Here is a 16,523-nt window from a genome sequence, read left to right on the forward strand (position 1 = left end):
GGGGTTGTTATTGCTTGCAGCGGGCTACAAATGTGTCCCGGTTGATCAGGCCGGCCCAAATGTTACTGGTTCTATGTTGGGTCAATTCCAAAAAGTGGTTCAATCAAATTATAATTCGGGTCAAGAGCTTACTTATTTTTAATTCTAATATGTTGCAGCTCTTAATGGAGATCTTTCTTTAAAAGTAACGATGGTCATAAAAATATTTGGTCTAATCCTGACAAACCAAATTTTCTCGTATTTCCTTTTTCATTAATTGTATTCAATATTTCCGAATCTAAAAATATTAAACGTGCTATAAATACATGATATGAAATATATAACCTTAAACAATATGAGCCACACGGGTTTTTCGTGGGCCTAGCACAACTCGCTTGTACAATTTTTTATGTTACATTTTTGTTAATTCCTAAGGAAAAAGTTTGAAAGGCGACACAGGGCATTTTTTGTCATATTTATCAAAATGTAGGGTAGAGTATACTATTTATTCCCTACCTTTGAATAAAGTAGTAGACCTACGTTCAACATTTTTTTTTTTTTTTTTTGTGAATTTTTGTTTCTGATCTTTGGAAAATTAGTATATTTCATCCATATAATGCAATCTTACCCCCTAACTTGAATAAAACTTAAATTTTATTTTTATATGTTCTTTTGTTCTGTTCCTTTATATATTTTTGTTTTTTATGTTAAAAAGAAGCAAGTTTGCCATTTTATTTAAGTTTGACAGATTTTTGGGGGGAAGCCATTTAAAATGTTGGCTTTACTAAATTTTCAAAGGTTGTGAACAAAAATCGAACATAAAAGGTTAAGTGTACGTCTGCTATTTTGCTCAAAAGTTTGGGACGAATATTGCAATTTACCCTAAAGTGTATCTCTCAAGATCTTTAAAGTCGGGCACATAATCTAGAAGTTAGCTTATCCTATTCTTTTTTTTGCCAAAAATTTTATCTTTATGGCCATAGGAGACTCGAATCTAGGCGGTAAAACTTTGTTCTTTTTTCGTGCTAATGATAGATTGGTAAAAATGTTTACACAATAGGCTATATAAAGCAAATATAAGAATACACTTCAATCTAAAACAAATATATTTAGGACATGTTCGATAGTGATTATGGGAATCAATTTTGTGATTTTTAAAGGAAAATGTGAGTTCTTTTTGTGAGTAAAGAACTAAAAATTGACAGCGGACTATTGAAACTAATTATCAAAATATTGATTTTTTGGGGTGAAAAATCAAAAACAAACGAAGGATTAATCTCATATGAAAATACTGTCTAAAAATTTATGAAAATACTGTCTAAAAATTTCGTTAAAATGTCATGTACTATTAGTCTCCAACAAGAAATGGATCATACCAACATGGATTCCAAACCATAATCTATTGGGCATGAAACTAGGAAGAAAACAAAGATCGTCCTTGAGAATTTGTAACTTTTTGTCAGCATTAACGAGTGACCGTTTTATCTTTTCAAAAGCAGACAGCACAAAAACTCATGAAATGGAAACTTATTCATGTAGCAGCACATCACCTGCTTCACCTTAGAACCCTAAAAATTTATAAAATTGACTATTTATAGAATTTTCGTTTCCCAAATCCACACTGCCATATATAATTATTTAGCAGAATTGAATATTCTTAATTCTTGATTTTTTATTACATTGGCTCCCTTTTTAACAAATCAAGTCTTCTTTCTCGGGCTTCTGTTCAAATTTCGATTCTGTCTTTTTTAACACTGCCTACAAATCAGATCCAAGTTTACTTCGGTTTAATTGCATTGTACAACCTGTTTGAAGAAAAAGAAAATAAAGGGTTCTTTAAACTTTTTGAGAATCTTGTTTGATCGAAGATTATAGATATCTCTTTGAAGAATTGGGATTTTTGATCGGTTACAAGAAGAGATGTGGGCTGGTCTTGGTGTTACGTGGACTTCGAACATCTGCTTTCTGTATTATTCTTTCGACAGTGAGAGGTAAACGTGTGTATATGTTTTCCTCTTTTAATTGATATATAATTATGTTTGTTTTAGAGGATTATTAAATTTGATTCAAGCAATTTATGTACGAAACTTTTCTTAATTTGTAGAATCTGGAGTTTTATTTTTATTTTTAATTTTATTTTTTTGGTCTTGGTGTATTGAATTGTGAATCTGACGATCACTAGGTAGTATTAAGGGGTTACAGAGACTTTGATTTGGGTGATATAAGTTGAATTATGAAATGGGTCATAACTCATAGGAGAGTTTACAAGAATTTGAAGATTGAATTCTGGTTTTGGGTTTGAAGTTCCTATTTCTCAATTCTTCTTTGGGATTTTTTTTTTTTTTTTTGTTGACAAGGGAACCCGCAGGCGCTACCCGAAGGTGCACACTAGGTAAACCCCGCCTTGTGCTTCTTTGGGATTATTTAGCTGTATGATTGATGGGCTCAGCCTCTACTACATTAAAATGGACAAGATTTAAGCCTTTTTTATGGTTAATACTGTGAAGTATTCCTGATTCTCCCTTACCGAACATTACCATTGGATAAAACAAGTGAACTTTGTATATTTTGAGATGTAGTGGTTAGTTATTCTGACTGTAGTTCACTGATTGTAAGAAATTTTATGGGATGCTTGTAATTATGACTGCATATTATTTAATAAGGCATGATTATATATATTTTTCTAATTGTCTGTCTTATTGTTTTGAAGACTTGCAGGAGGGCTAAAACAGTATGAGGAATGAGAATCAGATTAAAGAAAGGAGGAAGGATCGGATTAGTGTTAAGTTGGGAAAGATAATGCAGTGTCTTTGGTCGGGGGAACAACCACGTGGAGAAGAAATGGTCCCTTCTTCAGAATTTCTTGCAAACAAAGATTATACAAACAGTGTTTATTCATCTCAAGCCGGAGAAGCTGAACGGAAACCTGACACTGGCAATATTGAAGAAGCTGAATCATCATTGCGCGAAAGCGGTTCTTTAAATTACGAGGTTGTTTCTCTAATTGTTCTCATGCCAACATACCTTTGATGTTTCTTGGTTGAATTTTCACTCATTTGGATTTAATTTTGCTTTACTTTCTCATCCATGTATGTAATGATGTTTTTTACAAAATCTGTTCTATCATCAGAGTTAAAATACTTGTATCATGGTTATGCTTAGTCTTTGAGTAAGAACATTTTTAACTGTGCTTAAAACTTACTTATCTAGAAAGTTAAGACTTACTTTCTAGAAAAGTAAGTTTTTGTTGCCCCAAAAAAAAAACAAAAAAACAAAATCATGCCTGATAAGTAACGTAAAGAAAGATTGACTTTTAAGAAAAAGCAAACATGCCCTATTAATTTGTGCTGCAATGAAATGGTAGCTTCTTTATATACTATAACTGTGACTAAAAAGTCATCATATTCCAGGAAGCCAGAGCATTGTTAGGAAGGTACGAGTATCAGAAAGGGAACCTAGAAGCGGCCTTACATGTCTTTGAAGGGATAGACATTGCTGCAGTGACTCCAAAGGTGAAAATTACTCTTTCTAAAAGTGGTGAAACTCTTAAGAGGCGGTCACAAAATTTTGCATCACCACCAATGTCGATACATGCCGTTAGCTTGCTGTTTGAAGCAATGTTTCTAAAAGCAAAATCATTACTGGCACTTGGGAGGTATAAAGGTAGCTCACACGCTATTGGTGAATCATCCTTTTGTTATCTGCAAATAAGTATGTGATGAACCACCTCATTTAAAGCTCAAGTACTATAGGGGGGGGGGGGGGGGGGGGGACAAATTTTTTTATTAAATGTTTGGCTTCGACAGTATCTTATGGCTTCATGCTGGTTCAGTTTGTTATTATATTCTCTTTTTTCCTTCACTGCAATCACCTAAATAATATATATTCTTTAGTTTTATAAAGATTCTTTGCGCTTATCAGGCTTATAATGGTCTTTGTTTTGAATAATATCAAATGTAGTATTTTATTAAATGTAATATTTAATGCACAGTGATTCCATTAATACAGGTTATGACTGTTAGAGCCATCTATATAAATAACATCTGAAGATTCTCTGAGGATTTCAATGATATTTAACATTACTTAACAAATTATAGTTTGATATTCACAAGATAGTTACTGTAACATGAACTTCTGCTTATTAGAACTTCAGGAAGTTCAGATATCTGCATTTCTTGCTACTTGCTAATTCCTCTTCATTTTTTGTCCTTTTTATATTTTATAAGGAAAGGGAAAGGCACTGGATAACTAGTGTATAAACAATTTATGACATTGATGAATTGACAAATTGTGAATGGTTTTCTGATTTATGATTTCATCATCTTTGCAGAAGCTGCTCAATCATGCACAGTTATTCTGGACATTGTTGAATCTTCATTACCAGCAGGCTTGCCTGAAAACTTTGGCGGTGACTGTAAATTGCAGGAAACTATAAACGAGGCTGTAGAGCTGCTTCCAGGATTATGGAAACTTGCTGATTGTCCCAGTGAAGCTATTTTGTCTTACCGTCGGGCCCTTCTACATCAATGGAACCTTGATGCACAAACTACAGCTAAGATACAAAAAGAGTTTGCCATTTTTCTTCTGTACAGTGGAGATGAAGCAATTCCCCCAAGTCTGCAATCCCAAATGGACCGTGCATTTGTGCCTAGAAACAATACTGAGGAAGCTATTCTTCTTTTGATAATTCTTTTAAGGAAATTTACCCTCAAGAAAATTGAGTGGGATCCATCAATTTTGGATCACCTTTCATATGCGTTATCTATATCAGGTGGGCTAAGGGCTTTAGCTGATCAAGTGGAAAAATTACTGCCTGGGGTTATAGATCGGAAAGAAAGGTTTCACATCTTAGCTCTCTGTTATCATGGAGAGGGTGATGACTTATCTGCTTTGAATTTATGGAAAAAGATGTTGAAAGGTCATGAGGATCCTACATGTGTTCTGTCTTTCGTATTTGCTTCAAAGATATGTGGGGAGAGCACAAAATGTGCAGAAGATGGAATTTCTTTTGCTGACAGGGCAATTGAGAACTTGCACGGAAAATGCCATCAGTTGGTAGGTGTTGCCAATTGCATGCTAGGCATCTCACTTTCATCATATTCTAGATCACGTGTGCGAGATAGTGAGAGGTTTAAAAGACAATCTGAGGCTCTCAAGTCCTTGGAAATTGCTGGGACAATGACAAGAATGAGTGACCCCGGTATCGTTTACCAACTTTGCTTAGAAAATGCCGAGCAAAGGAAGTTGGATACTGCACTTCATTATGCAAAGTGTTTGCTTAAATTGGAAGGCGGGTTTAACCTTGAAGGATGGATACTTTTGGCTCGAATATTATCTGCACAGAAACGTTTTCCTGATGCTGAAACCATCATTAATGCAGCTCTAGATCAGACTGGAAAATGGGATCAAGGAGAATTGCTGCAGACTAAGGCTAAACTACAAATTGCACAGGATCTAGTGAAGGAGGCCATAGAAACATATACTCAACTTCTCGCTGTTCTTCGGGTTCAGAGGAAAAGTTTTGGTTCAGGGAAGAAGCAAAAGGTGCGTTTGTCACTTGCTTGTTAGACTAATATATATCACTCCCTTGCAACTGATGATGAACATTATTTAGTTACATTTGAAATGGTTGTTTAAGTTCTATAAATGAATCCAGCAACTCTTGGATGTCTTGTTGCTTGGATGGTTGAAAACCTATTTGTTAAAAGGAGGATGGTTTAACCATGTGTATGGAGAATTTGACAGCAGCTGTTAGAAAGACCTATACAAGATACAGGTTAACCTTAAACTACTTGGATTGAAGTCGTAAGAACGGTCGAAGCACTTAATTTGACAGAAGTGCTGAAATTTAGTTCAAGGGTGGAATAGGATTTTGTATTCACATCAAGACGTTGAGGATAAGTTGAGTTGAACACCTACCCAAATCCTGTAGTTGTACATCAACTAAATCATCTGATTTGCTTAAAATAATTATGAAAATGTAAATATTTACATGTGAATAGGATTCAAATACATATTATGTATCTATTTATCGAAAAATCATTGTCATACAATCATAAAATCTGAGAATTTAAGTACACGAAATATTTAAATATAACATTTTTGTGCATAATTAGATTATTACATATAATCATATATACAGTATCTAATTGTACCATGTCATACCAATAAAAAGCCTGTCGAAATTCTCTGTCACACTTCGTTCTCACAATTTACAAATTACACCTCACTATACCCACCAAAATAAGACAATAAAAAAATATATATATATATTATCTGCGACTGTGGCTTTCTGCAAAGCGTTTTCCATGTCAGCATGTTTGCAGTACTTTGAATCTCCATTTTGATTATGAAATGGAAGAAGACTGTTGCAAAAATATATTCAAATTTGATGGATCCAGGATAATATGAACTGCTGCTTTCCTTAGGATGATTGATTTTATTATTTTTATTATTCGTTTTTTGTACTTCATAAAAATTGGCTGGACATGTTTCTGTAAGCATATCAACTCATTTCCTCCTCTCCTCAATCCACCTACTCACCCACCTGAAACAAAATAAATGGAGATTATGTTTACACTGAAGTGCCATTTTTTCTATGTAATTGACAGGAAAACAAAAACCACCAAAAGAATTTAGAGATGGAAACATGGCACGATCTGGCTTCCATCTACATAAGATTGTCCCAGTGGCGTGATGTTGAGATCTGTCTTTCTAAATCTGAAGCCATCAGTTCTTTTTCTGCTTCTAGATGGCATACGGCTGGTACAACCATATAATACTCATTGTTCTTTATATCATTTCCTTTTTCCATCTTGTCTACCATTCTTTTTTCTGTTTCATTGTAAAGAAAAGCTCAAAGAGGAAAGAAGAAAAAGTTAAAAAGACAGATCCAAATTGGTCTTTTCAGTTTTGTATGAACGCATTTATGCTTAATCATTTATATGAGAACCAAGTGCAATGGTCTTTGAGAGTATAGTTTGTTGGGCTTGTTTATTGTTTCAATATCTCTTTAATTTTTCACAAGTAATCAAATGATACCAATTATAGTGGATATGTGTAATAAGAAAATTTTCATCTCAGGAGAGAATCTGGAGATAATCAGAGGAGCAAACAAAGGTAGAACTCACTAACTTGACCATGAATCTTAAGAGGTTCTGTTGAAAGAATACAGTTGTTCGAGAGAGAAGTCGAGAAATTGAATGAAATACAATAATTTATTATCAGGCTTTTTGTACGATATCTGTTTGTAGCCTGTAGGGTGCTTGAGGAGAAAATCACCTTTTTCAGACCGTTCACTGAGGATCAGATTTTTATCCTATAAACAAGTGCTCTGTCAGGAAGGATTGTGTCTCATGGTTGGAGAGACTTTTTGAAGAGGCAGAGGACCAATGGTCATATTCGACAATGGATAGAGAAAAGGCCCTCAATCTAAATGGTTTGACAGTGGCGTTTGCTTGGTCCTGTTGGGATGATGTTGATAATAATAAATATAGGTTTCTTTCGCAAACTATAATATGATGCTAAGAACATCAATTCCTCTTTTTTCATTACTGCATGTAAGGGAGGTTAGAAAGATCCCGTCTGCTGAATTTTGTATTTTGTCTTGTCTAGTACGATGCAATACTATGTTCAAACATTAACTTATAGGTGGCAAGTTTTAGATGCCGCCAGAATTTCTGATTTCCCATCCCCCTTTTCTGTTCACGTGCTTGCATTCATGATTGGTCGAGTGAACTCATTCATTTCGGTCGATATATGCAGGTTTGCTTCACGACGCAAAGGGACGCCACAAAGAAGCACTGAAGGCATTTATGCGAGCTCTGGATGTTGATCCAATGCACGTCCCAAGTCTAGTCTCCAAGGCGGTGGTTCTTAGACGGATTGATAGCCAGTCTTCTTCAATTGCCAGGAGCATTCTGTCAGAAGCACTTAGACTCGACAGAATGAATGCTTCCGCATGGTATAATCTTGGCCTACTTTACAAGGAAGAGGGTGGGGAATCAGCACTGGAAGCTGCCGAATGTTTTGAGGCTGCTACACTCCTTGAAGAGACGGAACCTGTACAGCCTTTCAGATGATGAGCTATTTTGTAAATTTCTCGTCTTGACCAATGAAAATACCACGGAAGTATGATCTGTTTCTTGAATCTTGTCTTAGTTTTATGCTGCATGTGTGCTGAAAAGTATGAAAGCTCGTATTCTTGAAAGGAGGTTGTTCGGTGTGTGCATAATTTCTTGTAGGTATGATGGGAGCGGTAACCTGATGAAATTTTATCTCATATATTGAGAGAGTCGACTAGATGAAGAGGGATATTGTGACACGACGAGGAAAGACTCGACAAATGTATAAAGCATTTTTGCAATTTTACTGAATCCTTGTTATTTATTTATTTTAAAATTCAAATGGTTTGAATCTCCTTTCTTCCGTATGAACACGTTTCTCCATAACTGTAGTTGGGTTGATTATTAGTGAAATATCACGCCGACGATCACGAATTCTATGACCATTGGTTGTGAATAGATCATGTGGGACCCTTTTTGAGTAACATCCCATTTGGCCCTAATTAATATTCATTTTATTACATTTTATTTTTCTTTCTTTTATTTTTAACTCCACAATTTTCCATTAAGTTAAAAAAATTTCTTTCTTTTTCAACCACTCATTTTAAAAAAAAAATAAAAAACAAACAAACATTATTCCAATCATTTTCATTTTCACAAAATAAGGGCCAAATGGAGGCTTATATTGCTTTTCACATGATTGTAATTGACTATTTTATGACTTGGTTTTTCGAAAATTCATTTCTTTTTAAAATTCATTTCAAATCATACATTTTTCAAATAAAATAATTTTACACCTAAATTTATTTATTTTTTCTATTTTTTAATATTAAATTTTTTTAAAAATTATTATTTTAAAATTTTATTAATCCTAAAAATTGAGCTCAAATAAACCCTTAATTGAATATAAGCAAATATTTAACCTTTAATTATAATGACAACTATTTTCAATTTTGTAGTCCATGATTTCTCATACCTGGTTATGTTATTACACGATTGCTACGTCTCTTTGAGATCTCAAATGAGATTATTGACCTTTTTTCTTGAAAATATAAGTAAAAAATTAATTTTTTAATTTAAGCCAAACAAAGGAAAAGGAAAAGTGTAAAATAAAAGGAAAAGAATAATAAATGAAAAAAAAATCATCAAAATTATTTTCTGTACATCACAAAAATACACTCTATAGAACAAAATAATTGGAAAACATTCATTATTAAAATTTAAAAGTACAGACAATCTCGAAATCTGCATCTTTCAAACAAGAACAGTGCCCATCAAAGAATGATAATCACTGCACATTCACATTTATCTTCGTCCAAGAGAGAGAGAGATAACGCGAAAAAGGGCAGCCCCTCCGACAACGATAAGTGAAATTTGTCTGGTTGTCCAAGAATTCTAGAGAGAGAAAATCAAACATTTGACAGATTTTCTTGTCTGCCCACAAAATATATTCTCAATTTATAGTCCCTTGTAGTTCTTGAGTGTCCCTTTTCAAAAATTTTAGCATTAGTGTAATGGAGAGTGGTAAGAGAGAAGAAGCCGGGCCAAGTGCTTCAGTGAGAGAAGAGCAAAAACAAGAAAATGAAGAGGGTTTTGATTATGAGGAAGCGGGTTTTGACGAAATCGATCAAGAAAATAAAAGGGCTTTTGAGAATTTTAATCCTGGTCCTCTTCTTCCTCTCAAAGAACAGATTGAAAAAGACAAGGTTTTTCTTCTTACCCTTTCTAAAGCTCTAGCCTCTAAGGTTTATCAAGTTTTAAATTTTCTCAGTCTTTTTGCTTTTAGATTTCTCTGCAAAATTTTAGGCTTTTTTCAATGTAGTTATCTATGAAAATTGTGATTTTATCGGGCTTTCGGTGAAAAATTGAATCTTGTGTACAGTGTACTTGTGATGGATGTGTTGAAGATAATAAATAAATAAATAAATGCATCTGTCCCCGAAAGTTTATGCTTTTAGACAGGTGTTTCAACGATATTTTTGGAGTTTGAAGATGAAATTCGATAGTTAAATTGGAGCAACATGTATGAAACTGTAAAATAAATGTAATTCTTACCAATAAATTGGCATCTTTATCTCGTTAATTCGCACACAGCACTGAGAATTGAACTCGTTGGTTCACATAGAGTACCGATTGCTTGTGAATTCACATTTTCATGAATGATGCCCTGCATCATTTGTGTTTTAACTTATTAGAACTAACCTGGATTTCAACCCTTCTAGTGGTGTCAAAGGTGGTCATATAATTGTATATTCTATTAATTGAGCATTTATAATTGGTGTTATTGTGAATATTTGAGATCTTTGGAATACTATCCAACTAATTTTTTATGTTACCCTTAGGAGGATGAGAGCTTAAGAAGATGGAAAGAGAAGCTTCTCGGCTGCCTTGAAAGTGATTTAAATGGTTCGTCTTAAGAATCGCTGCTCCTCTATATTGCACCCTTCACTCTGTATATTCATCTTGCTTTTTCAATAGTAACCGTGTCTAATTTGTTAGGACAAATGGAGCCTGAGGTTAAATTTCAGTCAATTGGAATTTTATCCTCTGATTTTGGGGAGCTAAATAGTCCCTTGCCTATTACTGAAGACCAGAGCAGACGTGTACTTTTTAGTCTCAGGGAGGGCTCTGATTACCGCCTTAAGCTAACATTCACGGTTCTTCACAACATCGTTTCTGGCCTGGCTTACACGAATACAGTTTGGAAGTCTGGACTCCAAGGTTCAGAATGGGCCTTTTTTTTTTTGACATTATATATGCATACATTACTGATTGCTTGCATCCTTACTTGTGTAGAAATCATAAATTGAGAATGACTGGGAATAAATGGATGTATTATGTATAGCTTTGGAAACCAACTTTTAGTTATTTACTTAGTTCTGATTGCTCGATGACTAACTGATCACAGTTTTGGAGACGGAAGGGGAAAAATGATAATATGATGGGCATTTTCATTCCATTGACCCATTGGTCACACATATTGGGACTCTACATCCTAGTCTCTTTTGTTAGACATTACAAATCTGAATTCTCATAGCTCACTTCACTTTGATTTCGAAGTTGTATCCCTTGTACGAATAGAGTGGAATATATTTTAATAAAGGCACATTCTAAAATTTTTTAAGAATACTTGCTTATAGTTAGATTATTTTTTTCTTAGATGGTACAATAAACTGGTGGAGAAGTCTGGTAATATATGGAAAAAGAAGTTGTAACATTTTTTAAGCTCGTTCTCTTTTGATCCATAAATATACATAGGTAAGCCCACATTTAGACAACTGCTCACTTTTGCTAATCCGTTATTTCCTTTGAATTTTCTTTGTAGTTGATCAAAGCAAAGGTATGTTGGGCACTTTTGCTCCTCAGCGAGAACCATATGTACACACCTTGGAGGAGGAGACGACTCCATCTGGGGTTCTTGCTAGAGGAACATACACGGCTAAGCTTAAGGTGTGTGCAGTTGCAATGTGACTTGTGTGACTTTTTTAGCTGAGTAATTTAGTCATTTTGGTTTTGCATCAATTTAGAAGTATGACACACAGAATTGGGCAAATTCTTTAGTGCAATGATATATAACCGTGATCCTAGTGGCAGTGACATTTAACAATCAGATACTATCTGGTGGCACGCTTTTTACTGAATCGAATGTTTAACAACTCTCTCTAAGGAACTCGACTGGACCTCTTCAGTCAATAGAAAAATAGTCTGAATTTGCTGAGTCTTCTTCAATGGCAGTGACACTTCAAAAAATTCTCAAGTTCTTGACAAATAGGCACAATCAATTCATGTTATAGCATGTTTTGCTACACTCGGAAGCTACTTTTAACTTTTCTTTGATTTTCAGTACAAAATCCCGCTTTTCTTGTTACTTTTTATTTAGCTTAGCTGAACATATTTTTTATGGTTTTGTTTTCTGGTATGACTTCGTGCAGTTTGAAGATGATGATAAAAGATGCCATATGGAGGTCGATTATTCCTTTGAGATACAAAAGAGAAGTTAAAATCTAGTCATTGTTTTGTTCATTTGTTGGATCGTTAGCAAGCCTTTTGTCTTACTGTTGAACAAGAAGAGGAGCTTTTTTTCGTTTTCTCTGTATTCGTCTGTTTCTTTTATGTCAGTCAACCTAAGCCATGGTAACAGATCTGGTTTTTGAGATGAACTTTTGTAAATTTCATTTACTTGATACAGTGGGAGTACATTGTTCTTGGTTTATCACAAAACAGAAAGCCTTAACCAAATTGATAGAAAGTCGAAAATGAAGTTCAGAAGTCTATTTGTAGTCACGACTTGTATGTATGGATTCTCGACCTATAGAAATCTTATTGTACTCGACTAAACTTGGCTTTCTCCATTAGTAGTCAAGGCTAGTCAAGCAAAAATAAACGAATATCCTAAACTGAGAAGCCTGATCTCCTGTTTCAAGTGGACAGGATATAAATTTTTTCACTGTTGACATGGTAAGATAATCATAATTAAGGTTGTTGGAGAGAAGTTTTTGTCTTACCCATTGGGGGGTAAGAGATCTATTACATATGGATCTTGTTTAAGTCTTCATTATTTGGCTAAGTATGCATTTTTGGAATAGTAGATTAGTAGAGAATGTATGGTTAAAAATAATGAAAACTCTTGGATGTGTGATTGAAAAAAAAATGTACTTTGAAAATATTAGGAATCAAACAAGGGCTTAAATTGAAGAAAAATGTTATGAGTACATCCAGATTGACATTTCGAATGACACTTCCCTCACATAGGGGTGGGGCTACGAGTAATAAAATAATTGTAGGCCCGCCCATGGGGGCGGGGGTTTAAATTGAATGATCTCCAAGTTCACGTTGATCATAGAATGTTATTAGCCACTTTACATGACATTGAGTTGGATATCTTGATAGAATTTTACAACTAAAGTTGAGCAAAGATTAATAAACAAGACACTACTTGAGCAATTTAAGCATTACGATTTACGATACACAATTATTAACATATTAATATGTTAATTATTAACATATTACTTAAACAAATCAATATGCAATATTACGTTGTACTTTTCCTAGTGTCTTGCACTCATACAATATAAGCCCTTGTCTGGGCTCTATTTTTATTAGATTTTTGGAAAAATGTATTTTGAAATGGTATTTTTATTGTTTATTATTATTATTATTTTGAAAATGTGTGCTTAAAAGGTAAGAAACGGTGTTGAGGTTGCATGTAATATTATTTTATTGAATAATGTGTGATTGAAAATGAATTTAAAAAAAATAAATTGTATTTTTGGTTTAATAGAACCCAAACAAGGGCTTAATCAAGTTGGCTTGGATTTTTTAATGGGCCTTTATTATAATTGAAGGCCATAATAGAATTAATAAGATTCACTCAATCCCCTCAAACTATTAATTAATAGCACTCTAACCACCTCAAATACTAGTAATCCCAATTAACTCATTTAAATTTTAAGCGATCGAAAACCTTGCCCACAGTTTCGCCCCAGCTATTTCAAATTATAATTGGTGGAATAATATATTTTAGAGAATGAATTGTTGAAAAAGAAGGAAAAAATTTCAATTTAAGTGTAACATTATTTTATGAAAAATTGTGCAATTAAAAATATGAGAGAAAAAAATGAAATTTAATTTAATAGGAGCCAAATGAGGACAATTATATCGACTACAGTAAAGAGGTGGTCCAAGTAAAGGACTGAGCAGTCCGTGTTAAGAACATATTTGACATGGGTAAAAAAAAAAAATAATAATAATCAAATTTATAAATACAAGAAATTTTTTTACCTCACCCAATAATCAGAAATATACAAGCCTTTATAATGTCCAATTCTAACATGTCACCGAAAAGAGAATCTTTAATCATTTAGTTAACATTTTCAAGAACTTTTATTATGAAGATCAAGAGATATATAAAATTGAATATGGAACATGGCATGTCAAAATTATTTAAAGAACATTGCTATTACTTTTTAATTTTATCATATCAATTTTGTAAACAAAGACTAGCCAATAGCCATTAGGGGTTTTCCATAGTTTAAAAGAATCAATTAAATAGGGATGGCAAACGGGTATAGTGGCTTGTCGGCTCCAGTCGTGAAAAAAGAGCCCGAGCTAAGAGGACCACTCGTTGGGCGAGCAGCTTGTGGCTTGTTTACAAGCTCGTTCAAGACAAGTCAAGAATCCAGTCGCTCGTGGCTCGTCTTGAACAATGACCAAAACGGTCACTTTTAAAAAAAAATGATCGTTTTGGTCACTTTAAAAATAACCAGTGACCGTTTCTGTCGCTGAAATTATGATTATTATTATTATTTCTTTCTTCTCTTCCCTCCTTCTATAAACAGTCCCACAAAATCACTATTGATCTAACATGTTTCATCAACTCTCTCAACTTTCAAATCTCATTATCTCAAGATTCTCGAGTCTCAACACTCTTTTTCTCAATCTCTCTTGTGCTCTCAAGTCTTAGTTGATTTATCTCGACTCTCAATTAGTCTATAATTATACAATATATTCATATTATATAGATTCATTTTTACAATTTAATCATCTTCAATTTCAATTCTTTTTTACAATTCAATCATTTCCCTATAATCATTTATTAATCTATATTGTATCTTCACAATTTACAAATTGAAATGGATCCATGGTCATTTGTCGAGAGCTTGTTTTGTGCCGAAGGCGAATCACCTGCGACGTTGCAAAGTCAATATCAGAATCAACTATCCAATTTAAATAAAGTATCAACTCCTAAAGATATTCCAAATTTGGGGCGCGGACCCCAGCAATAATCCAATTGATTTGGATGACATCGATGTTCCTGAAGCCTAAGAGGAGGAGAAACTCGAATTAAACATTCTCGATGCTAGAGGGAAGCGAAAGGAAAAATCAGAGAAAATATTGGAATCACTTTAAATTGATTTCGACGGGCCGTGTTGTTGATGGAGTCTCAGCGTCCAAAGCAGTTTGTAAATAATGCCAACAACGATTAGTATGGGAAAAAGGCATTGGCACCACCCATCTCAACCGTCACTACAAAGCATGCGCGCCTAAACATGAACTTCTTCAAGTCGGTCAAACACAACTGCAATTCGATAGTCCAGGCGCTGGTACTAAAAACTTCGCCCATCACACGTGGATGCATTCCGATGAGAATGCTTGAACAGAAATGATGAAACTTATTGCTGGTGCTAAGTTGCATCTTGCAATGCGGACAACCAACTTTTCGTCTCATACGTGAAAGAATATCGTCAATCGAGGTACGTTGAGATAAATCAAAACACTCTTCGTTTAGACATAATAGAGTATTTTCTTCAAACAAACAACAATTAATTTTGGATTTTGTAAAAATATTGTGGTGTTATATCTTTAACTTTAGATATATGGGAGATGATTAATAAAAGAGTTTATATAGCTGCAACTACACATTACATCGACCCACTTTGGTTTATGCATAAAAAATTATTTTTTTAAAATTATTGAATTCTCACCTAGCGCTAATAATATATATAATGTGATTATGACTATTATTAAATAATATCGGTGTGAAAATAAAATTCGTTCTTTTACATTCAACAACGCTAGTGTTAATAGAGTAGTTATCGATAAATTGTGTAGAGTATTATAGCCTAATTTCGGTGGTTATTTGTTTTATATTCGTTGTGTTTCGAATTTAATTATGCAAGATGGTTTGTAACACTTTAAAGATGAAATACAAAGAATTAGGAATGCATTAATATATATCACGATCTCCCCTAATAGAAAAACAAGTATTTGAGAAATTTGTGCAGAATTTGGGGAGCTGAATTCTAAAACATTTGTTAGTGACATAGGCCATAGATAGAACTTCACTTATTGTTAATGATATGTGAAGATTTTGAACATTTAATAACTGAGCTTTACAATAATAGACATATTAGAAACGATGATGATACTACTCTGAAATAATTCAATTGGCTTTTACCTTTAAGAGTTAAAAAGATTTTTGACAAGTTTTTATAATAGTACAAATATTTTATCTAAAATTTACTATCCCACTAGATGTATGGTGCTATAACGCTTTTACATAATTGTAATGACCTTTCATAAATACAAAAAATGATTCTAATTTTAGCGCAGTTATATACTCCATGGAATTGAAGTTTATAAAATATTGAGAATACTTATTTATGTTATTTCCTTTAACATGCATAATAGACCCACGATATAATTTATCGGGAACTAAACATAGAATTGATCAAATTTCTAAAACCTTTTGGCACATCTATCACATGTAGAAATTTAGAACAAACTTTAAGTGAAATGTATGAATTAGATGGTAAACGAATGAGTACAAATATTAGTCGAGTACCCTCTGCGCTTACTCCTTCTGCTGAACTTGAAGAAGACAATGCTGAAATATATAATTTATTTCAAGGTATTAACATGCATAGGTATAATTCAAATGCAATATGTTCATCTTTATCTAGTAATACTTTGTCTATTGCA

General features: G+C 33.5%; 2 protein-coding genes across 4 annotated transcripts; both read left to right on the forward strand.

Annotated features, from left to right (window-relative positions):
* Positions 1–1,389: 1,389 nt before the first annotated feature.
* On the forward strand, positions 1,390–8,394 carry LOC111396781 (protein NPGR2-like). 3 transcript variants are annotated; one of them, XM_023023289.1, is made up of 6 exons: positions 1,390–1,970; positions 2,690–2,970; positions 3,390–3,690; positions 4,310–5,523; positions 6,591–6,744; positions 7,744–8,394. In XM_023023289.1, the coding sequence occupies exons 2-6, from the start codon at positions 2,713–2,715 to the stop codon at positions 8,058–8,060; spliced, it is 2,244 nt and encodes a 747-aa protein (XP_022879057.1). In that variant the 5' UTR covers positions 1,390–1,970; positions 2,690–2,712; the 3' UTR covers positions 8,061–8,394. The 3 variants fall into 3 exon arrangements, with proteins under 3 accessions (XP_022879057.1, XP_022879058.1, XP_022879059.1); XM_023023290.1 differs by having other exon boundaries at positions 2,698–2,970; XM_023023291.1 differs by having other exon boundaries at positions 1,393–1,970; positions 3,390–3,642.
* An 887-nt stretch (positions 8,395–9,281) lies between these two features.
* LOC111396782 (rho GDP-dissociation inhibitor 1-like) lies at positions 9,282–12,281 on the forward strand. Its single transcript, XM_023023292.1, has 5 exons — positions 9,282–9,748; positions 10,385–10,448; positions 10,542–10,763; positions 11,368–11,492; positions 11,975–12,281. Exons 1-5 carry the CDS (start codon positions 9,557–9,559, stop codon positions 12,041–12,043), a joined length of 672 nt encoding a protein of 223 aa, XP_022879060.1. The 5' UTR covers positions 9,282–9,556; the 3' UTR covers positions 12,044–12,281.
* The last annotated feature ends 4,242 nt before the right edge of the window (positions 12,282–16,523 follow it).

Source organism: Olea europaea, chromosome 7, assembly GCF_002742605.1.
Source record: "Olea europaea var. sylvestris chromosome 7, O_europaea_v1, whole genome shotgun sequence".
Taxonomy (NCBI): Eukaryota; Viridiplantae; Streptophyta; class Magnoliopsida; order Lamiales; family Oleaceae; genus Olea; species Olea europaea.